This window comes from Anabrus simplex, chromosome 1 (assembly GCF_040414725.1).
Source record: "Anabrus simplex isolate iqAnaSimp1 chromosome 1, ASM4041472v1, whole genome shotgun sequence".
Classification (NCBI taxonomy): domain Eukaryota; kingdom Metazoa; phylum Arthropoda; class Insecta; order Orthoptera; family Tettigoniidae; genus Anabrus; species Anabrus simplex.
The window spans coordinates 705,108,385-705,135,022 of NC_090265.1; the positions used below are offsets into that span (position 1 = coordinate 705,108,385).

At 40.6% G+C, this 26,638-nt stretch overlaps 1 protein-coding gene across 1 annotated transcript in view; it reads left to right on the top strand.

The window, feature by feature from the left end:
• Positions 1 to 26,638, top strand: part of Syx6 (Syntaxin 6) — a 346,153-nt gene that overhangs the window by 60,734 nt on the left and 258,781 nt on the right. The window contains exon 2 of the mRNA XM_067146103.2: positions 10,182 to 10,354. Within this exon, the coding sequence (XP_067002204.1) occupies positions 10,182 to 10,354 (173 nt within the window). The remainder of the gene's footprint in view (positions 1 to 10,181; positions 10,355 to 26,638) is intronic.

Consider the following 26,638-nt stretch of genomic DNA (forward strand, 5'->3'; position numbering starts at 1 on the left):
TGCTGTTTTTGATTTTGATTTGGTCCAGAATTACAGTAGGCAGGGTGTCCTTTCTGGACTGAACCACTGCTGGTCCCACGGCAGAGGTGAAACATTGCTCCTTTTATAGCGCTGGCTGACGTCACAGACGATCACGTCAGCGCACTGCAGTCTGCCTCGTGGTCTCTGGGAGCGTTTGTGTTCGGCGGACTGCGGAGCTTATAAGCGCGGAGGACACACACAACAAGGTGTACCACCGGTACATGGAGTACTCACGCATTTTTCTCTAAAATTATTCTTATCCTGTCGGTAATATGAGACTTATGATTTTACTCGGTCCACTTTTTTTTAACGATTTGTTTTACGTTGCACCAACATAGATAGGTCTTATAGTGACGATGGGATAGGAAAGGATTATGAGTGGGAAGGAAGCGGCCGTGGCCTTAATTAAGGTACAGCCTCAGCATTTTCCTGGTGTGGAAAAGGGAAATCACGGAAAAGCATCTTCAGGACTGCGGACGGTGGGACTCGAACCCACTATCTCCCTGATGCAAGCTCACAGCTGCGCGCCCCTAACCGCACAGCCAACTTGCCCGTTACTCGGTCCACTGACGTGTCCGCAACAAACAGACACAAGCGTCTTCTCGCCCAAGGGCAGTCGTATTTTGTATGCGCAATACCTTTCGAACTTGAACTTGCGTTGTAAATTATAATCAAGGTTGTCAAGGTAATTTACTCATTACGTATTTTACGCAATATCTGCAATTTTATTGTCATGGGAAACTAGCTTCTAAGCAGCATGCAGAGGACAAGTTATTTTATCGGAAGTTAAAAAAAGAAAGATATTGTTATTCCTGTATTAATAACATAGAAACTACTGCAAGTACAATTTTGCAGGAAAGTTTACACACACTACGATTTGAACATATGTGACTCTTCTCTAATATTATTAGACTAGGGAACCCCTGCGAAAAATCTCGCATTGTTCATAAAACTCCCTGGTGAACTACTGGTGAACTGAGGAATACACAAATTAGTACAATATTAGACCGTCTTACCTACCACTTAATTGTAATCTTTTATTTTTTTAACATTTATGGTATCCACTTGAACGGAAGCAAGTGCGAGTGCATTTTTATACTGACGAATGTTCCGGAAGTAATTTTTGGTTTTACTATCATTCTTTTCTTAACTGATAATTACAGCATATTATAAAGGCATCAAACAGGCGTCCCAGCGGCCAAAATGTGAAATGGACAGCAATGATGGTGCGTATTTTCCTGCAGCTACAGTATTTGCAAATCGCACACTTCGTACAAAAGTTTCTCATTTTTTAAAGAAATTATCGATATTTATGAAATGAGAGTGCAGTTCGTCACTGCTAATGTCTATTCTCTTTCTTTAGAATGCTCATTTGTCATGATCGGTTACTTGTGAGCGCCGCAAAAGTGATCTACACTACTGAAACAATATATATGATGGCATAACTATGTTTTCAACTGCTAATCATCGGAAAACTAATATTTTTGGTGCAGAATGGGCATTTCTACGACGACTCTTTAGAAAAATGTTTTCGTTTTTTAGCAAACAAAATTTTTGATTTTTGACAATGAGATGCAAAATAACAGAGTAACTGTGATGCAACTTTGATTTATTGCTGGATTGTTTAAATTAGCAAGTATGAACTCCCCCTTGAAGAAACATTTCGCAAACGTCCGAGTATTGTCCAGTTTTTTCCTGGACAAGGGTGGGGGAAATCATGATGTAAGTTGTTTGAGTGAAACCGAAATACAGGAACTACATACGATAGACTGATACGGTGCGAGTGGACTCGCAGGATGCATGCGGATTTACGAATGGCAGCACTTAGTGCTCGCAAAACTTATCTCGCCTGCAGAGAGGAATCCAAGGAACGCTGCTTTTGCAAACTGCGGCAACTCTCTGTGGTGGTTGATAGTACCCCGATGTTCATAAAAACCAGAACACCTTGAAAGACTAGATAGGAAATTCATATTCACAGGACATGTGGATTAGTATGTTCTGAAGAAATGATTAGCATTTGATCCATGTTGGCCCTCAGGTTCAAGGTCCACATCGATATCTCGGCGCACCACCACCGACTGGTAAAATGTGCCTGCGGCTCTCATTTTCGCTATAAACCGAAGGTAATGGATCCGTATGACTTGAGCAGACGTTCAGGATGCCTCGCAGACGTATGCGAGAACCGTGCCGTCAAATGAGTGAGTTTGAAAGAGGGCGTGAGAGAACGTGACGCATTCATCGATGAAATTGCTGCTTGTGTGGGACGAAGTGTGTCGACAGTGCAACGTGTGTGTACAGAATGGTTCACAGAAGGCCGTAGAACACGACGAGATGGGTCTGGTTGCACCACCTAGACCATCCCCATCCCTTCTCCCTGAGAAGATCGACACCTCATCCGAATGGCATTACAGGACAGATCTGCGTCCTCCTCGGCTCTGGCGCAACAGTGGAACCGTCCGTCGCCGTTTATTACGGTTTGGGTTACCGGCGCATCGTCCACTTCTCCGCCTACCTTTCACTAATGTGCATAAACATGCTAGACCGCAGTAGTGTATGGAACGACGTCACTGGGGATAGGAATGGCAGCAAATAGCGTTTTCGGACGAATCCAGGTTTTGTTTATTTGAAAACGATGGTCGCATTTTGGTTCGCCGCAGACGGGGGGACAGGTATCATATTGACTGCATTCGCACAAGACATACAGTGCCAACTCAAGGCCTTATGGTGTGGGGTGCTATTGGGTACAACAACAAATCACAGTTGGTGCATGTCTAGGGCACTATGACCAGTTTGACCTACGTGAATGACACCCTGCGTCTCGTAGTCATACCCTTTCTGCACGACACCCCAGTGCCCATGGAGGACCCATTGCTTTCTAGGCAACAGGACACATGCCGAACCTAGGCGACTGAAAATTGTTTCTGCAGAACATACTAATAATAATAATGTTAATTGCTTTACGTCCCACTAACTACTCTTTTACGGTTTTCGGAGATGCCGGAATTTAGTCACGCATGAGTTCTTTTACGTGACAGTAAATCTACCGACACGAGGCTGTCGTATTTGAGCACCTGCAAATACCACCGGACTGAGCCAGGATCGAACCTGCCAAGTTGGGGTCAGAAGGCCAGCGCCTCAACCGTTTGAGGCACTCAGCCCGGCCACAGAACATACTAATGAGCATGTCCCATGAATATGAACTTCCTATATCTGGTCTTTCAAAGTGTTCTGTTTCTTTTATGAACATGAGATTAGTATATATGAAAAGAGTAATATTAAGACTAACACAAAACCCACTCCCCGAACCGAATAAAATCTGCGGCACCCCCGGTGGGTGGGAGACGCATACGAAGAATACACCCACAGTGTCCCTTGCCTGTCGTAAGAGGCGATTTAAAGGGGCCACCAAGGGATGCTGAGTTTTGAACCATGAGATTACCTGTGATTAGTACCATCACACGAGAAACGCCATGAATGGACTTTTCTTGTGATTAGTACCATCATATGAGGAGTACCGTGGGTCTGTGGGTGGATCACTATGGGCATATAGTAGCCAACTGTAGCATCCGCCACTATGACCAAATACAGTAGAGGCAATACGCGACACTTATGGATTTAGCCTTGATAAAATGGGAGACAATTCGACGGTGGCGGTCCTAGTGACTTGACCTGAAGAGTCGCGCTGTATTCAAATATCAATGGAAATGCATATACGAAAATGGATAAATAAATTACGTCTAGAAAGAATTATTGAGATATTAACTTCGAAGTTGCTAAAGCAATTCTGGATAAATGAATGAAGAAGTATTTAAAAGGTTATTTAAAGACTGAAATTAGACATATAAACAAGATGTGAAATGGACTGCTGTGAAAGGGGTTGATCTTTCATTTATGCATTACTTTTTTTGCTTTAGCATTCCTGCCTGAACTTTTACGGTTAGATTTGTCTTTTTTCTCATTTAAGAAACATTGTATCATCACATTGAGACACTTGTCAATAAAAGTATCGGCATATGATGCAATGAATTAACATTTAAAAGCTGGACAATTTTCCTCTTAACATGAAGCCTACTAGCAGAAAGAAAATCTATAAAATCCCGGCTTTAATCTGAGAAGAGGGATAAAAGAAAGAAAAGAATGAAAATGTTGTCGATAGTAGTGCTTTGAGGAATATTTCCGTACAATTAGAGTAAAAATGTAACATACCCTTGGCTGTATAGTCGAGGATATTTTAAAGTCGCTGGACTGGAAATGATCTGAACAGATCTTATAATTCTTATATAAGTATAACGTCCCTTCTTTCTCGTACACCTTATCCAAATCACTTCTGTGACATCTCAAAACCCACAGATCACACCTACAACAACACATCGGTATTGAAGGTTAACTGCTGCACTATCCAGTAAAATATGCGTATTATATTTTAAGCCAGAGAAGGCCAGAAGATTATGAAGTACTATAAAAAATTTTTTGTCACTGGAAGAATATATATGAAAACACAATATTACTTACATTTTCTTGTCACGAGGCTAGCGAAAGAGAGACTGCGCATTCTTCTCTACTTCATAGTTACTGCAGCCAAACACAGGACATAGCTTTCCCCTCATGTTGAGAGGAGATATCAAGGAATAACACACGCTACTATTTAATTATGTCAACTCACTGAAAACGTATAAATAACACCAAAAACTTTACACACACATACACGTGCTCTTATGACAGAATCAGTAGTTTTCAGGTCTACTCGCTAGAAAGAGCTCCAATAGCTGTCCCTCGATATCTCGCTCAGTGTCGCGTATTGTCTCTACTATATTTGCTATGACGGAGGCTCCCCAAGGAAAAAAAAAACTTTCCTTACTGAGATATTTCAGCTTCTCCTTGTGGACATCATGGGTCTGCGTTTCGAGGAACACCACGGGTCTGGGCGTTGTGTATGATAAGTATCAGTATATGAGCGACACCGTCGGTCTGCGTTGCCTGTGATTAGTACCCACTATGTGAGGAACATTACGAAATAGTACGGGTCCCTGTGATTAGTACCACTATGTGAGGAACACCATGGGTTTGCGTTGCATAAGAGTGGCGCCATTATGTGAGAAAACCATAGGTTTACGTTACCTGTGCGTAGTACATTACCTGTGAGTAGTACCACAATGTGAGGAACGTGAGTCTACGTTACTTATTAGTACAGCTACAGGGGAAATACCATGGTTCTACTTTAGCGCTAAGTACTATTATGAGGGACCGTTGCTCTGGATTTTGGACCCCTTAAGACAACAAGCATCATCGATTTAGGACCGTGCTTTGGGAGCAGCCCCTTGGTTGGTATATACCATTGTGTTAAGTTAGTTTCTGGGAAGATGGGGACATTGTGAGTTGGATCCGCTGATTATTTTACATTCATATTCATCCATTCATTCATCATCATGAATTCTGGTTAGTGGATGAATTATGAAATGTTAAATTATTACATTTCGTCTCATTTCGTACCATGAGGGGCTGATGACCTAGATGTTAGGCCCCTTTAAACAACAAGCGTAAGCATCATCATCATCATCATCATCATCAGAATCTTCGGCCTAAGTGTGAATCGATCCCGGAGCCCTCTAAACTGCCAGTACACTGTCCATTCAGCCTACGAGGCGTACTTAGAACCTCTGAGATATTCCTTCTGATATTTTTTTCTGTAATCCTTAAGTTTCATAATATTTTTTTTCCGTTTTTACACTAGTAATTATTTAAAAAAATTAAATTACTTGTCAAGGAAGAGGGCCTACTGTAAGAGCACGTTCATAAAATATAAATATACCACTATGCAAACACTCACGCAAATATCAACGATTTTTGAATTATGATGAAAAGCATAGAATATGTAAAATCGGAAGTTAGCAAAAGTAAGCAGGAAACGTGTGACAGAGTGGGACTTAGCAAGTGATATTCATGAACATTTACATACAAACTTGCATTTGAGAGCAGGAAAATCGATTCATTTTATGCAGTAAACATATAGAAATGGTGCATCTGCTAAAGACTATAAAGAAACTAGGCAAATCAGAGAAATATATAGATGGGAAAGAAATACGTAAAATTGAAAATGAATCTGATCTTTGCACACTTGCTAAGATATTATATAGAGAATGGAAGAAATCCAGGAACAACAGGAAATTTATGTGATATCAAAGGAATGTGGGAAAAGAAAACTAAAGAAGGCGAAAACAAAGAAAATACATATAGTAAGGATTATACATGAGGTATCCTTGACTATATAACTTAGTTCAGAAAATACCTCTGAAAGCTTAAGATTGACCAATATTTAAAGATATGTCCAAGTAATATTCATGCGTGTATGCGTGTAATTATACAAGGGATGATCGACGGGAAGGGAGACCCGGCACTTCTTGGCTGGAAAACCTGGGACAGTGGTCCGGACAGTCAACTATTTCACTATTCCGCGCAGCTATCGACAAAAATAAGATAACCGAAGTGATTGCCAAGGTTCGGTGACGGACACGGCACTGTATTAGTAAATTATGTTTTAATTCTTTAAAAAGAATGATGTTACTTTTACTGTTTTCGGAGACGTTGAGGAGCAGCCGGAATTTTGTCCCGCAGGAGTTCTTTCACGTGACAGTAAATCTAACCGCACGAGGCTGATGTATTTTGAGCACCTTCAAATACCACCAGACCGATCCAGGATCGAACCTGCAAAGTTGGGCTCAGAAGGCCAGCAATAAACGAATACACTCTCCCCTGTTAGTTTAGTAATGTTTTATTTTATCTGGCAAGATTAAGGCCTGGTGGTCATCAGTGGTTAGAATAGAAGAGTTTTTTTCTTTTTAGAGGAACGTATTTTCTATACACGAAAGAGAACTTGAACAATACTGATTTCGACCCGTAAGGATGCACCTCTCCCGTATGAGAATAAGTGGAATTTTATAAAATTTAAACGTTATCGAGGTTTTCTTCCTATCATATTTATTTATTTATTTATTTATTTATTTATTTATTTATTTTCCTTAAATTATATATGTGTGCCTACAATTCATGGATGGTAGTGTAACCGTACAACTAGGTTACAGATTCCATTCAGTATTTATTATTATTATTATTATTATTATTATTATTATTATTATTATCATTATTATTATTATTATTATTATTATTATTATTATTATTAACCCGATTCATTAGATTTTATATATTCTGTTTCTCATCATTTAGACTGTAATAATTAGGTATCGCGTATATTATTGTATTTAATCATAGGTTAAGTGAATATGTTTGTAATTATTCTGTATTGTAGTAAGTGAGATTTGTTGGTTTCATATTGTCATGCTGTGGCTTGTAACTTTGGCTAGATGAGCTGGCATAGTATTTTGCAATCGAGGCTATGTTTAACTGTACAAGGAGATTTCCCGGTGACGCATTCGGTATAGTCATTCTCGGACCGCTTGGGTACGCTTAGACGACACATGACTGATGACATCAGTGCGTGGACACGTGATTGCGACCAAGTGTCAGTATTCGCCAGCTACTGTATGTGGAAGTGGAAGGGATGAACAGGAGTAGGGAGGGAGTCGTCATCGCGAGGTTATATAAAGTCAAGGCGACGGTGGGGAGAGGTATTCTGTTCTTACTCAGTTCATCATATCTATTCAGTTGATGGTACTCAGTTCATAAGCAGTTGATATCGTGCAGATCATATGTAACAGTCAGATGTATCAAATGGAAGAAGTGGTCTTAGTGTGATGGTCAGAGCTAAGAGTTGTGTTTGAAGAGGTAATCATCGAGGAAGTCTACAAGTGGTGCTTGTATCCGAGCAGAGACGGGTACTATGCTGATAAAGAAACATCATCTTCTTGTGAGGATGGACTTCACAAGATGTTTCAATAATATTTTCCAATTATTTAAAATATATTGAGTGGACGTAATTACATTGGAGCTCCCTACACGCGTACATGGTATGTAGGCCAACTCCTTGTTATATAAGAAGATTACAACAGACGGCTCCCGACTTCAGCTCACAGGTTTTCCCAAGAATTTCAAGTTCAACAGCGGTGTATGCAGACAACAGGTAATTAAAGCATCAGACATGTTATGCATTCATAACATGAAGAAGAGTGTAATCAGCGGCGATATCACATCTCACTTCAAGTTCATGCCAATAGTTTTTTTTGTTTAGATTAAATTTTCCTTTTCTTTGTACCGCAAATCTCACGATATATTTCTTTTGTTAAATTAAAAGACGTAAATGATTGTTCATTGTGACGTAAATTTAGTCATAAACTCAGTTTTATTTTTAATTATAATAAGTGATTCCAGTTCCATGTACAATCCTCAATTGTGGAAATGCAACAGTAATTTAATATTGTCCTGATCCATATCCCTGTATATTGCCAGATATGTGAGTTTATCACCTCACGCCTTGAGATAATTGATATAAGAGGTATGCTCTACCGAATTTTGTTGTTTTTCTTAAAAAAGCAACTGGCCCTCAAATAAATGTTATGTATATTGTGTGAAGGAGATGTAAGTATAAGAGTAGTGGTCAGAGTAGCCACAGTAGATGGAGGAAGGGCACACCCAACATGCACGAAATTGCCTCCATCCCCACATATGTACGTTTACATAAACTCTACTGAATACTTACAGGTGTATAAACAACGTAAATTAACATTTTTACACTCCAAACACTGCACTGTTAGAATAATAATTTATGCTATACATGTTATAAGAGTATCAAGACCCAGTCATTTATACCCCTCACTCATACTCCTGTATATACAGTCTTCCGAGCCCATACTCGTTCGTTTGATAGAGTACAAAATCAGTTCTTAAAGTACAGTATATGTACTGGAAACAGTCACACGAGTACTCGACATTTCTTCCACAATGTTATCACACTTTGGTGTTAAAACTCGGAACAAAAACGTAAAGTGCATGATGTTACTTTTTAATAAATAGTAAAATTAATTATGAAGAGTTACTTGGAAGTAAATCATTTTACGTTCTTCAGAAGTCGGGCAGGTTCAAGAATTTAATTTACATTAAGAAATGCCACACAGAAGCCCATAAGAATTATTCTCTTAATAAAATTCGGAAACTTTTATAATAAATTAAATATATAATTTGGATATCTTTATCATGAATCAAATCAACTTTGAATGGGCGTGTGATACTTCCCTATAATACACACACTGTTGAATATTAACCTCAGTTTTCTGTACAGATCTGATTTCATTCTTCTAGTTCTTTTATTTCTCCTCTTCTATTTGAATCCACAGTTTTTAAATGACCTTTAAATTAAACACTTTATTTCTCTTTTTGGAATATAATTTTGCATAATGTCATGTTTATTTCGTACTCGTTTTAAGACTGAGACTGTATAATTTAACTGCATAACTGATTGTGTTACTTTTTGTTAGGCACCACTGTAAAATAATTATTATTGTAGTAACTGTATATTTTTATTGTATTACCAACTTTCTCATATTTTGGTAGTTCATTATATTCTTTGTATTGTCTTGTTTTTTAGTTAATGTTTAGTAGTGTAATTATTAATTGTGCCGTACTGTATATTGTGAACATTGTAATTGGACGAGAGCCTGTTATGTTCATCATTCAGTAAATAAATAAATAAATCAACTGTACTTGCACACATCATTCTTGAACTACTGATTTGTACAAATTATATACATCGCATATGGGTTTCTGTTTACATATACATTTTCTTAAATACCCATAGAAAGTGAGAAAGAGAAAGTAGGTTTTATTTCTCGTAGTCGAAGGTTCCATAGACGAGCAGACCGCGTGTACAGTTCACCTACATATGAGATTTTTCTGGCGAAGAGTGAAACAGCAGTAACTCTTTGGTCTTTCTTAACAGGACGGCAATTAAGTTGCAGGCGGTAGAAAGGGGAGAGATGTGTGTTATCTGTCTGGGATTCTCTAAGGAAGGCTACGTCTGTGTTTACACAATTAATTCACTTGTGACAATGTCCTGGAATGTGTTCGTTTTATACGTTTTGCTCGGCGTTACACACCTAGTTTTCTCATATTTTCCATTGTCGTTGGGCGTCATTGCCATCATTGTCCTCTTTTCTGTACAATATAATTTATCATTAAGAAGAATGTAACTGATTTTTCTCTGTCTTTTACAGTGAGGTCTGCAAAGCATTGAACAAGACTCGAGGATTATACAGGCGCTGGCTTGAACTACAGGAAGACATCAGTAACAATGTGTCTAAGGATGAACTGGAATGGACGACCACAGAATTGCGCAATGCCCTTCGTAGCATCGAGTGGGATCTAGAAGACTTGGAGGACACTATAAATATCCTTTTATTACTAAGTTTTTAGCTATACACCACATCGACAGTGTTGGCAAGTACCCTTTCTTATTTTTTCAGTATACTTACCGTAGTATTTCTGAAAGGTTCCATCTTGTATGCCGCTCTGTACTTGTTTGTATGCTTAATAATTCGATTTATTTAAAATATTCTTAATGTGACAGCTGCCGTCCGTTTTAATGTTAGGAAAAATATGTGCTTAATATCTGTTTAACCTGTCAGACTGCAAGTAAAATGCACTCATTTGAAAAAATTAAAAATTGCACACCATGGAGCCATCGCAGGGACACGTAAATGGGTACATGTTATCTATCTATCTGTCTGTCTATCTGTCTATAACGCTAACGCGTATGTTTCACAAAACTCACGCTCTTAAACCAGAGGGCGTTAAAAGGTGCGGTTTGTACCAATATCTTCCAAATCGTCTCAATAGTACAGGAAAAATCTTGCATTTCTTGAAAATTCAACGGAAATATATTCATCTTATGTAATCCATTTAATTACAAAGCCGCACGAAGATTTGGATTCGCACTTGATGGACAGATTGTCGCTAGGCGACAGCGACTTACTCTGTAACATGATAGTCCGGTAAGAGATGGGAACGATGGGAACACGCCGCCATGTTTTATGAAGTATCTTTCTTCCTAGGAGGTTCACGTAACTAGGCAACTCATTGCCTGTTATTTGGAAATAGCAATCCAACATGCCGCATTCGAGATTTACTTTAATGTAACTAGGCATGAATCTGTTCATTTTCGTACCAGATGGAAAAACAAAGAATATCATGCATCCGCTCGCGATGCAATGAATATTATGCAAATAAATCGCCATTTATGTAAGCATATAAAAATAGTTAGATAAAATTAATAGATATAGGAATCTAAACAATGAAACATATTTACAGTAATTATTTCTTTGTTTTGAAGTAAAGTAAATGTAATAAGAAAATTATAAATAACAAAACAACCAGAAATAGTGAAGAAAATGTTAATAAAATTTACGCAAAGTAGAATTCATATTTTTAAAACTTTTATTTATTGAGGCGTAGCAGCGCACGCCGGGTATAGTAAAGAAAACGTCAAAATATAATGCAGGGTAATAAACACTTCCAGGATGCACTTGTTTCGGTGTTGGACCACTCGTAACACGGGGACAGGTGGCGATGTGGTCGGGCATGGAGGCATACAGACATCGGATGTTTTCCTGAGGAAGATTCTGCCACAGCTGCAGCAACTGACTCCCCATATCTACCGTAGTTGCCGCTGCCCGAAGGTTTGCCGTCCAGGCTGGTCCCTAATGTTATCGAGGGGCGAGAGATCTGGAGACCTTGCTGGCCAAGGAAGCATGTTGACATCACGAATGCAGGCTGGAGATACCCGTGCTGTGTGACTACGGGTATTATCCTGCTGGAAATAGGGTTGTCGAGCTCACACGGTTGCAGAATTTCTGGACTTATCGCCGCGCACTCAGAGTTCCTTCAGTCAACACCAGTGGGGAGTGTTGGAATCGTAGGAAGTAACACCTTGCATTATGGTTATGGAATTCGATCCCGGCCCTTATTTCTAATTCTGGGATCCCGGGATTGAAGGTTACAAAAAAAAAAAAAAAAAAGAAATCTTACAGAAAGCAGCTGTTAATCAGCAAATCGAAATTTAGACAAAATCAACATATTTTACGGTATACACCTAGCTAATGTAATCACTCTAACTAATCAGACTAACCAGATTTAAAATCACTCAGTCTGTGTGTTAAAAATATTATTTTTCAAGAATCAATGAGATCTCTTTAAAGTTACACAAATTAAAAAATCCCTTATGTAACAAACTATGCAAATAAACTTAGGAAATTAACAACCTGTCTGAACATAGACTAAATATACTATTTTCATGTAACAATATAATTAGGTAGAAAGTTTCTTAGCAAAAAGTATTTAAAAATATCATTAATCAGTCATGTTTCACATTTCTCGTACATATAAAGAAAACTAATTTAATAGGAACATTCCAATTTGAATTGCGAAAATAACGCGTCCAGTGTCTTATCATCAAGCCTGCTTCTCAATTTGTTGTACATGTATGTAGCTACTGAGAAAGCACGTTCAGGTTCGATGGAAGTTGGAGGAATCGTTAGTAAATAATTATAAGCCTGCTCTGGGTTATAGCTCCAGGTAGAATTTGAAGACTCGTATACGTTCATTTCCTTGTTAACAATTCTGGAAAATTCATTTTCATTTAATACTTCAGGAGACATAATTTTCATGCTGTCTTCTATTTCTAGCTGATGCTTTTCTTTGAGCGTCAAATCACTTTTTTTCTGTATTTGTAGGCTCGACATGCATATTTTGTCCTTCCTCTTCGTCATTTTTTTACCATTTAATCTCTCAATTAAAGAAACATCTTTTTTTTAAATCAGGACTTTGCTCGGACTTGAAAATGTACGCTTTATATCATCATCGAACGCCAGCGCCACATTGTCACTGAGGAATTTGTAGGTAGCATAATATGCCACTTAACTCATTTCGGCGATCTTTCATGCACTTTTGTAAATGTATCTTGAATTTAGAAGCCAACTCGGAGCTATTGGCATTTAACTGCTTAAAAAGAAAGTTAACGGCAGCATCAGTCGTGCATAAATTCGCATCAGTGCGACAGAGTGCTTCTACAGTTAATTTGACTTTAATGATTTCATCGATGAGCTCGAAATCGCACTCTTCCAACTGCACTGGATTATTCAAACGTACTGAGGGTTTCGCTTCACACAGTCTATTTTGCAAATTTTAAAAAAATGATGTCAATCCCGAAAATCCCGGGATCCGGAAAACTTAATCCCGAAAACTACGGGATTGAAAAGCGGCCGGGATCGAATCCTCTAATTATGATAGCTCTCGTTGGGGCGGTGTGCCGCTCTACAATGAAGCGTGGATCAAGGACGTCTCAAACTAGAATTCGACGGTCGTCAATATCTAGACCAGGGCCTCTCAAACGCTCAAAATCTCACGCGTGCAAAACGAAGCGCAGAGGTTCTGTGCACTGTGCATCGGTTCAACTCGGCTTAACTCGGATGGTGTAATGCGCTGAGAGCGAGGAAGCGTTCGGTATGGACGGTTTGTTCATCAGTGAAATAGATAAGCGGAAGACAACATAATGGAGCAACCTGTTTCGAAGAAAGCAAATATTTCCGAAAGTCCATTTCAATCGAACTGGGAACTTGCAATTTGAATTAATAGATTTGCAAATCGATGATCATCAAAAAGATCTATTTATCAATACAAAGACTTTGCTCAAATTCTACCGGAATTTGTCGAAGGAAGATATTCCTAAGCTGCATCGAGAAACAAGCAGCTAATATTATTTCTGTGTTTGGTTCCACATGCTTATGTGTTTTTTCTGTTTTGACTTGCACGATCCTCTGATAATGCTCCCCAAAATTCCTGTCCAAACATTAATGGGAAAACCGAATTTGGTGGTGGGAACGTCTCATAGCATGGGGCTTCTCCGACTACGCATGTATGTTGTCAAAACTGAAACTGCCATTCCTCGTAAACGAGACCTTACTTGTAAACAAAATATGATTAACGAAGTTTTTGGGTTGAGGATGGACCTATCCACAGAAGGCTCTCTGCGGTGCATAATTTATTTCCAATAGTGCTGAACACACTGCAAATGATACTGATGTTGCCGGTCTTCCCGTTATGTTCGTAGGCGTGCCAGAAGAGACCGTGCCGCGTGCGACCTGTGCCACTATCGGCCGCATAATCCGTAACCGTGCCGGATGCAACCGGCGTTGACAAGCAAATTGTCATTTGATAAGCTTGTCGTCACCCAAGATAAGGTAAGCTAAATCAGAACCAGAAAAAGTTAGAAAAATGGCCGGCGGCTGTGCGCTTGCATCCGGGAGATAGTGGGTTAGAATCCCACTGTCGGCAGCCCTGAAGATGGTTTTTCGTGGTTTCTCATTTTCACACCAGGTAAATGCTGGGGCTGTGCCTTAATAAGGCCACGGCCGCTTCCTTCCAACTCCTAGGCCTTTCTTATCCCATCATCGCCATAAGACCTATATGTGTCGGTGCGACGTAAAGCCACTAGCAAAAAAAAAAAAAAAAAAAAAGGTCGAAAATTGAGAACACTGCTTACGGGGTAGGGAATGAAATTGTCTTTGTTCTGTTGAACTACTAAACCGCAAACTGTGCACAACATTAACGTACACTGAGTTAGTCATCGGGAAATACAACCCATGCAGCTCTTTACGGAGAACAGTTCTAACGATTGCATGAAAGGCTCACAAATAATAACGAATGAGTACATTTCTTACGAAAGCTTAAATAAAACATACATTACTTCACACACACACGCACGCGCGCGCGCGCGCGCGCGCGCGCAATATCTAAACCCAATTCAAGAACTCGTTGAAATATGTCAGTGTAATGTATAATTTGGAATGCCATAAACCGAGGTATTCCTTCCCCAAAGAAAACATAGTTGGGTCATAAATAGGCATAACGCAAGTGATATTTCAAGGACAAATTCCTAAACATTTGGGGGAAATGTACAACCAGGTAATCTTCTGCTGAATACTATAATAACACAAGTTCGGTTACATTTTAACGAGGATTATTTGTTTTACAGTTAACTGATATGTAAGTACAGCTCTTGGGGATCATTAGGACCAGTCCCTGGATTTTCGGGAAACATATGACAGAGCAGCATCTTATTCAGTTGCTTTTCAAGAACTTTCCTGTGAAGTACCAGTACGGAGTGCAATGTCATTTCAACAAGTCCTATAGGCAGCTGCTGCCCCTACTTTATGTAACACTTCTGGGGGGGGGGGGGGAAATTCGTCTTACAACACGAAATATAGTGATGCGTTTACGTCTTTTCCTAAAATATGTCCATATATGGAGTTGCGTTTCCATGTCTGCCAAGCAGGTTAGGTCAGAGCGTTGCAGCACGACTAGTGTATATTGTCTATCACCATTTCCTCACCATTATTTGCACTTAAGATTGGCTGTTGTTCTGTTACCTCCCATAGTTCCTCGGTAAATAAAATATCCGGTTATCTTCTGTTCATTGTTCCACGTACGTAGTGGTTTGTGAAGACTTGTAGTTGGTTTATAGTCGTACGGACAACTTTCGATGTTTCGCAGATATAAAGGGAGTAGTGAGTGCACATTGCGATTGAAAAGTCGAGATTTGATTTCGTTTGATATGTTTCGATTCCTCCGCACTGCGTACGGTTGAATAACTGCTCCGTTCGAATTCCTTATACGACTCTTTAATAACTTCCTCTGCACCTCCAGTGAGAATGCTCCCAGGATACAAGAAGGAATCCATACACCTGCTCAATATCCTGACTGGAAATGGCAAACTCACTTCAATCTTGAAATTCACCCTAAGGAGATAAGGATGTGAAACCTATTAAGAGGTAGTTAAAGATACAAAGACTCACACAGTCATACATTACTTTAGAAATACTCATTTTCTTAAATAGCTGATCAGATTGTTCTTTCGGGATGCACCTCGTTTGAAGTATGTCACTGTTACTTCCCGTTGGAATGCGACACAATTCCGCTGCATCAGATAGACCTTCATGACGTCTTTTGTGTGCTACGTTGTGCAATTCTACGGGATTATCGCGGTGAAGTTGGAGTTTACGAGCCCTTCGAGCTTGTTTTTATGTCAATAAGCCATTGGTTCAGTTTTACGTATGCATGTGACCTTCAAGCAGACTGTGGAAAGATTCTCTTACCGTCATGATCCTCTTGTTCAGGACTAACACGCCTTCTAAAGTACTTTGCGCTATTCATGAAATTACAGTTGGAATAATGTGACCATCCACTTAAAATGTTGGGCTCCAGGAAGATAAACTTCCGAATATACATAAAGTCAAAAATTAAAGTTATAATGGTCACAATTCAACTTATTTGATGATGATTCGGGAATATCATTCCGATAGTAGGCCGTACCTGATCCAGACCTGAAAGAGTGCTTTTGAGAATAGGTAAACTGGTTACTAAGGAAGCAAGAACTAGGGTTGATAAGTTGTGACCCCAGCTAAACATATCCCGTAATTTGGTTCCTGTGTTTACTTCATGGGTACGTAAACTGCTTCCGCGGTTCCCCATGCGCTTTAATGAAGTTAATTATTACCGGGCGAATCGGCCGTGCGGTTAGGGGCGCGCTGCTGTGAGCTTGCATCCGGGAGATAGTGGGTTCAAACCCCACTGTCGACAGCTCTGAAGATGGTTTTCCGTGGTTTACCATTTTCTCACCAGGCAAATGGTGGGGCTGTACCTTAATTAAGGCCACGGCCGCTTCCTTCGCACTCCTAGGCCTTTCCTATCCCTTTGTCGCCATAAGACCTGTCTGTGTCTGGGTGATGTAAAACAAATTGTAAATTTAAAGAAGGAAGTTAATTATTAGAACACGCTGTCTTATTTAAGTGATATTTTGTTGGAATATTGAACATGTATGAGAAAAGCATACTGAATTATAGGTAAACATTCCTCTTTCCAATTACAGGCTTAGGACTGAGATTAGCAGTGTATGGCCCTTTTCACTGAGCATAGACTCAGTCTTTTTTCACTATACTCCTGCAACTATAAAACTAAGATAATTATGTAGGTAAGGTAGAGTTATCAAGGAAGCTGGGCACAGCTCTATTGGGTATAATGACATCGTGTCCAATGTCCGTTCTTTGTACTAATGCATTTCACAGCCCACATTCACGGAATTATATGAAGATATTGATTTTAATGTATTATTATTATTATTATTATTATTATTATTATTATTATTATTATTATTATTATTATTGCTGCTAGTTGTTTTACGTCGCACCGTCTTATGGCGACGATGGGGCAGTAAAGGCCTAGGAATGGAAAGGAAGCGGCCGTGGCCTTAATTAAGGTACAGCTCCAGCATTTGCCTGTTGTAAAAATGCGAAACCACGGAAAACCATCTTCAGGGCTGCCGACAGTGGGTTCGAACCCACTATCTCCCGGATGCGAATTCATCATTATATTAGTAACTGGTATTAAAGCTCATCTTTGGGAACCGAAATTATGTGAAGGGTAATTTAAGATACGGAATGAGCGTATGAATGTATCTTATGAATAAAAATTGCATAAGGTCGGCGCTCATAATCCCGGAATAACCCAGCGTTTGCTGACAAGTAAACGACTTTACCGTGCGTGGCAATTGTAGCTTTATTGGAGTGATCATTTTCCTGAGCATATGAGGAAGTAAAATTTGTTCATTTTGCTTTACTGATTATAAAAGGTTAGTTTGTAGCCGAAAGAAAAATAGGTAGGCTGTATTTAGTATTTATATAACAATGTTAAATACACCCACGGGATCCCCTGCCTGTTGTAAGAGGCCTCTAAAAGGAGCGACCAAGGGATGATTATATTAGAACCATGAAACTCCTTGTGATTAGTACCACCACGCGGGGAACACCATGGGTCGCTTTTCCTTGCGCATAGTACCACTATGTTAGGTACCAAATAGGTTTGTGATTCGTAGCAAACGAGAGCGCTACGGCCTTTACAGTACCTGTGATTAGTAGCACTATATGAGCGACGCCATGGGATGAGGGAACCCATGGTTCTGGCTTGCCTATGATTAGTACCCACTATATGAGGAACACCACGGGATGGTACGAGTCCCTGCGGTTAGTACACTTCGGTGAAGGACACAATAGGTTTGCGTTGCCTGTCAATGGCGCCGCAATGTGCGAAACACCGTAGGTCTGTAATACATATGCGAATATCATTACCTGTGAGTAGTACCATAATGTGCGGAATACCGCGAGTCTAAGCTATTCTTGATTAGTACCGCAACATGGCAGATACCATGGTTCTACTTTCCTAGCGAGAAGTATCATTATGGTGGACCGATGACTTGGATTTTGGACTCCATTCGACTACAAGTATCATCGATTCAGTATCGTGCTATAGAAGCAGTCCCTTGCTCAGTAATACTATTGTTTTTGCCAGCTTCTGAACATATGAGGCACTGTGGGTCAGTTCCACTGATTCTTTTAAATGTAATGTTAGTCCCGCTCTTCGGCTGAATGTTCAGAATACTGGTTTATGGTTCTAAAGACCTGGGTTCGATTCCCGACCGGTCCAGGGATTGTAACCGCGTCTGGTTAATTACTGCAACTCAGTTACTGGGTGCTCGTATTCATACGCATCTTCTGTATACAGAACATTACAATACAAACCACCGCACGAAAACGCAATAGTGAATACATCCCTCCACATAGGGTTAGCATCAGGAAAGGCATTCGCTCGTAAAACTGGACTTAACCCAGACATAGTGGCGACTCCAAGTAATTGGGAAAAGGCCAAGAAGGAAACGACAAAGGAGAGAAATATGTATTACGTAATTTAGGGAAATTCCGCTGTTGGGATCTTATGACACAAAATTCTGCGAATGAAAGATGAATCCAGGAGAGTCAATATTTAGTTAGCTTGTTAAGAAACATTCTTACAACCCTTGTGGGACGCAACGTGCCTCAAAATTGTAAACAACTGACGAAGACCCAACGAGGGACGCAACTTAACCTGTTGCTGTAAAAACAGCGGAAATATCTGTGGTTTGTATAACAAATAACATTCAATAAAAAAATACACTGTTCACAAGATGAAATTGATGTATGTCACCAGGATATCTATTGCGTAATACTTGTTTAATTTATATCATCTCTCACATCTTTTGTAACGGTTCAAATCCCGTTACAAGATGATATCTGTATTTTTATTATTGTATGACTTTATCTGTATTTTATTATTATTATTATTATTATTATTATTATTATTATTATTATTATTATTATTATTATTATTATTATTATTATTATTATTATTATTATTATTGTACCGGACGGTACACCTCTACACCGTTTATTTAAAAGTTGCGCCTGTTGAAACTCCTCTTCTGGAGGAAGGTTGAACTTTATCTACTCTATTAATTCTCTACTTTCTCAGAAGATGTCACCACGTGGAAAATTTTGAGTTTTTGAACTGTGTCACTTTTGATGTGTTTTTGTTCAGCTTGAAGTAAGAAGTGTGAACTTTCTCTTCTAGAGGACACTACTGAAGATCAACAATAGCGCACCCTAGTGCGGAGTCAAAGAACTATTTTGTGGGAGAAATTTTTATTTCAAAAGTTTGTTTCTTGTTAAATTTCTTTCTGTTATTGTTTAAGTTGGCTGTATACCCCTCTTTTTCCCCTTGTTTTAGATTTATCCAATCCCGAATTTCTTTTAGTAATTTCTGACCAATCTGGTGTATCTTCCCCCGGCTTGTATCTGTTGTGGGGTCCTATCCAATAAAATTTTTGTGGGAGGGTGTTTTCTTTCCCCTAATGCCTAGAATCTTCCGCGAGAGGATATAAACTGCTGATTTTAGGGTCTCGGGGCCACTTCTGTTCCATCTTTCAGTGTATTAAGTACATAGCAGGAGGCGGGAAGCGCCTCTTTCTTCTTCAGCCGTTCAACACCAGGTAATGGCCTATTAATAACTTCTTTTCTTGCTAGGTCGGCAGTTTAACACTCGCGGCGGGTTCGAAGCATTTCCTTCATGTAACCTTTTCCTAAAATGTAATTACTCTTTTCATCTTTTTCTTGTAAAGCTACATATTGGGATAGAGAGTGCTAACCCTCTCGAGCTCCCACTCACATTTGTTTTGAGGTGAACTTATTTTCTCAAACTATTCTTCGTTTATGTAATGTAAAGTGTTCTTCTCTAAGTCACCTCTGTAGTATGGGATTAGCCCTTGCGTTAGCGGCCCAGAGCCAGATTAGGTTTTAAAAACAAAGTGTATTAGGAGTGCAAATTCGCCTCCTCTCAAATTGTTATTTTAGAGGTCATGTAATCAACCTTCTTTTCATGTAATAGACCTCCGTAGGTTGGGTATTTTACCCCTGTGAATACGTCCTTAGAGGACAGCTTGAAGGTAGAGTTTGGTGTGGCCTTTGAGAGGCTTAAATTTTGAGAGCGGATCGCTCTTTTGAAAATGGAGTGTCATATGCCTCGTGGAGGCTTTTCTGTGTAATTCGGAGCCAGGGGCTCCTAGGGATGAATGGGGTTTTCTGCCCCTCTGTTAAAACTTGTGTTTGTGGTAAAACTGAGCTGATCGCTGAAGTCAGGGCGTGAAGCCCAAAACCTGTAAATATTGTAACTCCCCTTGTTTTGCTACATTGTACCTGCCATGTCGGTTATTGCTTTGTTTTTGAAAAGAAAATATAACCTTGTTAAATTTTAAATTAATTTTACATGCACTATAATTTCGTAGCTTGAAACCCATTCACACCCGCACCTTCTTTCACCTCTACCTACCACGGATATCTCCGTAACAAGTGGTAGCAGAGCGTGGTTGAATGGGTCTCAATTTAGCCCCTTTTGACGGCTAAAAACTGTTTTGATCCGAACTCTAACCATTTTCTCAGTTGCTGGAAAATTTTTTGAGGTTGTTCTAAATTTTTCCGTCATCATGCCCGGCCCTCGCGATGTTCTCCTCCTTAACTATTTGCGCAAAGAGGAGTTGATCTACGAATTAACTATTAGAAACGTGCAATCTGGAGGCACGGTTGCTATCGACACTAACAAACTTAGAGAGTCCCTTGATTTGCCCATTTCCATCCCCAATTTGGGAGAGAAAGAAATTGATGACTCTCTTTCCACGATCGTCGAGAATATTTCTGGGCTAGCATCTGTAGTTAGTTTTTTTGATGAAAATGATCCGTCTCCTAATCAAATTAAGCGTGTGCAAGGCAGATTATATCACTTTTCAAATAGAGTTAATGATCTGTTGTCTCTGAAGGTGAATGACGTTCAGAGGAAGCAAGCTAATACGCTCCTTGAAACTATCTCTGAATTGTCTAGTAAAGTCACTCAATTGTTAACTGGGGAAGTTCCTCCCAAATCTGATCAGCCCACCATTGTGAATGTAAGTAGTGAGGGAGAACCTGCTAAGGGAGAAGGCAATAGGATAACCGTTGCTGCTCAAACTATCTCTGCCCCATTGGACAACGAGTCTGAACGCCGCACATCGTTGAACAATGTACGTGCTGAATTAACTTCCTTGCCATTGAAACCTTTACCTACTATGTCGCCCGGGTTTAGCAGCTTGCCTCATCCATTGGCAATGTTGCTCAGAGGTATATCCAAGTTTTCCGTTAATACCACCAGTGACGTAATTTCATTTTTAAGATTTCTAGTGGAATTTCAGGATCATGCCCTTGTGTTTTCTCTTTCCCCATGTCAAATTTTGCAAATTATCTATCCTTATGCTATTGGGGTTCTCTCAGATAAAATAGTAAGAGCCATAGCTGAACAGTCATCTATCGAAGATTTCCATGCACATCTGCTTGCAAATTTTATTCCTGCCCGCGCGAGGTCATCTCTTATTCAGAAATACTATTATCGGGTACAGCGCTTGGATGAAAACCTGGCAGACTTCATCCAAGATATTAAGTTTTATACTAGGGTGTTTGCTCTTCACTTCCCTGAGGATCAAATTGTACAAGCTATTGTGGAAGGTATTTCACCATCCTATAGGTCATATTTGTGTTTCGCGGCGTGCCCGCAAACTTTCTCGGAACTTGAAGCATTGGCAGTCTCAGCGGAAGGAGTTAGATACGCCGATTCTTTGCGTGTCGCGAAAGAACCCCCGCCTTCCTTTAGTAACACTCGGCCTCCACCTCGCCGACCAGTCAATCCCCGTAAATGTTATGCTTGCGGGTCGCCTGACCATCTGCGGAATAAGTGTCCTCTGATCAAGTCAAGTGGGACAAGGAATGGAGCAGGGTCATCACAAGGCTGTTTTAAGTGTGGGGCCTTCTCACATATCGCCAAGAATTGCCCAAACTCAAATAGCACCCCCTCCTGCTCAACTTCTGGTGCAAATTTCAGCTATGCCAATAATAAAAAGTGACTAGTGGCGTCGGCTGAGCCGACTAATCCATCTTCCCGAGACTCAGCCCCTAGTAAACAGGTTGTAAATGCAGAGAACGACCAGCCTTCAAATTCATCTTTTGAATGCCTTAAAGAGTGCCTTAGGATTGCGGCGGATACCCCCGCACCTGTTCCTTTTCTTAAGATTGAGTTAAATAACGAGCCTATAACAGCTCTATTAGATTCAGGCAGTGTTTGTTCGATTATTTCGGCTGAATGGTACTCGAAATTAAAGTCTGTTTGTAAACTACCTGTCTATGACTCTTCTCCTATTCAATATGTTTCGGCTAATTCATCGCCATTAGAAATTCTAGGTTCCGTACTGGTCAAAATTCGTATTTTTAAATTTACATGGAAAATCAAACTGTTTGTGGCTAAGCACTTGTCTTGCCCCATCATATTGGGAGCGGACTTCATTTCTCACACTGGTCTTGTGCTCGATCTCCAGAGTAGGTCGTGCACATTCAAATTTGCGTCCAATTGTAGAATTCCCTTGTTAAAGTGTAATTCTGTATCATGTTCATCTATTTCGCCTACCCAGGATGAGATGTTGTTAGACCTTAGACATCTACCTGAGGAGCAGGCTGATAGTATTCGGAAACTGTGTCAGTCGTTTCCCGAGGTGTTCTCTGATACTCTTGGTGTTACTGACCTTATTGAATACAAAATTGAGGTCACGGATTCGATTCCTGTCCGTTTTCCACCTTATAGGCTATCTCCACCTAAAATGAAGGCTCTAAAAGAAATCATCGATCAGATGTTGAAGGATGGTATTATTAGGCCCTCTAAGTCAGCGTATTCTTCGCCTATTTTTCTAGTCCCGAAACCCCAAGGAGGCTTCAGGCCTGTCATTGATTACAGGGCTCTCAATCGGAAGGTGGTGTTGCAATCTGTGCCCCTTCCCGACCTTCATTCTTGCTTTTCATGGTTTCGTAAGGCCAAGTTCTTCACCATCTTGGACTTGAATCAGGCCTATAATCAAATTCCCCTTGCCGAAGAGTCTAAACATCTTACAGCGTTTGCCACGGACTGGAACTTATACGAATACAACCGCGTGCCTTTCGGGCTCCCCACGGGGGCAGCTGTGCTCACTAGGCTACTAGATAGGGTCTTTTCCGACATCAAATTTGAGTACTTATATCACTACTTGGATGATGTCGTCGTATTTTCCGAGACTTTTGAAGAACATCTAGATCATCTGCGAGAAGTTCTGAATCGCCTTCGTAAGGCTGGGTTAACTGTCAAGTTGTCCAAGGTTGCCTTTGCTAAGCCCTCTATGTCATTCCTAGGGCATATTGTCACCCGATGGGGTAGCTGTCGATCATTCTAGAACACAGGCCATCCGTGATTTTAAACCTCCTAAGGACATCAAAGGTATCGCTAGATTCATTGGTATGGTGAATTTCTTCAGGAAGTTTATTCCTAACTTCGCTAATAGAGCGGCGCCCTTAAACCTTCTTCGTAGGAAAGGCATCAAATTCGAGTGGGGACCTTCTCAACAAGCCGCTTTCGAAGATCTTAAATTAGCTCTCTGTAATGCCCCTGTACTTGCTATGCCTGATTTCTCGAAGAAATTCATCGTCCAAACGGACGCGTCGTCGTCAGCTGTAGCTGCAGTCCTTCTTCAAGAGACTGAACTAGGGAGGCGTCCCATCGCCTATGCATCTAGGACTCTATCGGCTCAAGAAGCCAAGTATTCCATCTATGAGCTCGAAGGGTTGGCAGTCTTATTCGCCTTAGAAAAGTTCCGTCTCTATCTGGAACATGTCAAATTCGACCTGGAGACAGATAACCAAGCCTTAAGCTGGGTCTTAGGTAGACCGCGTCGTACTGGTCGTATAGCCCGTTGGGCCATCCGTATTTCCGCCTTCCAATTCGATGTCAGGCATATCAGAGGTACCGAAAATGTTGTGGCTGATGGACTCAGCCGTATGTTTTCAAACGAGGTCGAGACCCATGAACCGGTCGACAGTTCATCACCTTCCGAGTCCATACTATCCGAGGTTAATGCCATCCTAACCGATGCTCCCATGCTCTTTAGGGATATCGAGAAATACCAACGTGAAGATCCTACGCTGGCTCCGATAATGGAAACCCTTTCTTCTGGGGAACATGCTGTCCCTTATGTTCTGAGGAATGGTGTTCTATGTTGCCCTTCGAGGCATGATAAGTTGATGAAAGTTGTTGTTCCAGCGGTTCTTGTACCTATGATCTTCAAATACTATCATGAGACCCCATTAGGAGGGCATCTTGGAATCTTTAAAACCCGTGAAAAGATTCGTGAAATGTTCATCTGGAAAGGTATGGACGGTGAAATTCGGGAACTTGTAAAAGCTTGTAAATCTTGTTTGATCAGTAAACCCACCATGTCCACTAAAGTAGGCCTTTTGTCTTCTCATCAAGCGTCGCGCCCCATGGAACGCCTGTATATTGATTATGTGGGACCCTTCCCCCAGTCAAAGGGTAATGCCAACAAGTTCATCTTTGTGTGTGTAGATGGTTTTACAAGATTTTCCTGGTTATTTCCGACTAAGCTGGCTACCGCTCTGTCAACTATTACTTGCCTAAATTCTATTTTCGCTTCTTTTGGTCCGTGCCAATACATTGTATCTGATAATGCTAAGGCTTTTACATCTAATTTATTTCGTAAATTCTGTTTTGACTTGTCCATCTCTCATGTAACTACTTCCGCTTATTACCCTCAACCATCTCTGGCTGAACGGGTTAACCGTAATCTCAGGTCCGCACTGATTGCCTATCATCATGAAGATCATTCTAGGTGGGACACGTCCCTGCATTGGTTAGCTTTTGCTTTGAATTCGGCGGTCCATGAATCACACAAATTTACTCCAGCTTCTTTGATGTTCAAGTTTGTTCCCAACTCGCCGCTCTCTAACCTCTGGTCTTTGAATGACATTCTACCCGAGACAATAGATCCGGATAACATTAAAGATCTTTGGAAGAGGGCTAAAGCCAATCTTAAAGTGTCTCATGAAAAGGTTAGGGAAAGGTATGATCGTGGACGGAGACCCACCACTTTGAAGGTAGGTGACCAGGTTATGGTCAAAAATTTTGTTCCCGCGGGCAAGCTTGCCCCCAGATTTCATGGGCCTTGTATCATTCTCGATTTTCTTACGCCGGTTACCTTATTGCTAAGTAATCCAGCCACCGAGAGGATATTTAGAGTTCACCTGTCCCAGGTGAAACCGGTGTAATTTCTGTGTTAACTTGCTTCATATTATTTTGAAAGGATATGAAGGTTATATTTTTTTTGAGTTTCATTTTTAAGGCATTCTGCCCCTTCTGTAATATTTTGGTTTTAGATGTAAGCCTTGTGTAAAACCTGCCCCGACCCGTTAAACTGCCATCCTGTTCTTGCCACGGCCATTACCACGCTCCCGTCTCCTGCTCCACCTTACACGGTGGCTTCATAATAGTAAATGCCATGGATATCTACACGCCGCTGGCCCCTCAACCTCTCCACAAGCCTGTACCCTCAAAGAAGATAATAGTCCAACACAATTCTGCCGCCTAGCTTTAATGTTTCAGCGCCCCCGCAGCCGCGCAGCGCCGTGCAGCGACTGGGGAGGGGGATGGGCCCCCTCCTCTCCAGCGAGGACGACATGTGCACGGCGAGCCGGAGCTCTCCTCCCGGCCAAGGCTGATGTGCGGCGCACGACCTGCTACATGCCCGCAGCCTGTATCTGTTCACCGCGGGCGCGGCGTACTTCAACACCTCTGCTCCCCTCATAGTGCGGGCGAGCGGTATCTCAGGGTACTTGAGGGGTCCGAGCGGCCTCCGTTGGACGCAAGCTGCAACGGCCGGTCTGGCCATCCGACTCAATCTACATCAACTACATGGACAGTCACCATAAGCAATAACTACACTTGGGAATTCAACAACAATATTTGGTGGACATTGCAAAATTTTTCTTCACCTTTAAGTATTAAAAGTTTATCTTCAGAAATTCAAATTCTACAAACATAAAGACTTTCATTCACCTGCAACAACAACATTTTGAAACTGAATTAAGAAATCTTGTAAATGCTTCTGCTATCTATCTTCGTATCAACATCATTACTTGGACTTTGTTTCAAACTGATTTCATGTGTCACCCCTGGAGGAACTTTTGGGGGGGGAGGTCTGTACCGGGCGGTACACCTCTACACCGTTTATTTAAAAGTTGCGCCTGTTGAAACTCCTCTTCTGGAGGAAGGTTGAACTTTATCTACTCTATTAATTCTCTACTTTCTCAGAAGATGTCACCACGTGGAAAATTTTGAGTTTTTGAACTGTGTCACTTTTGAT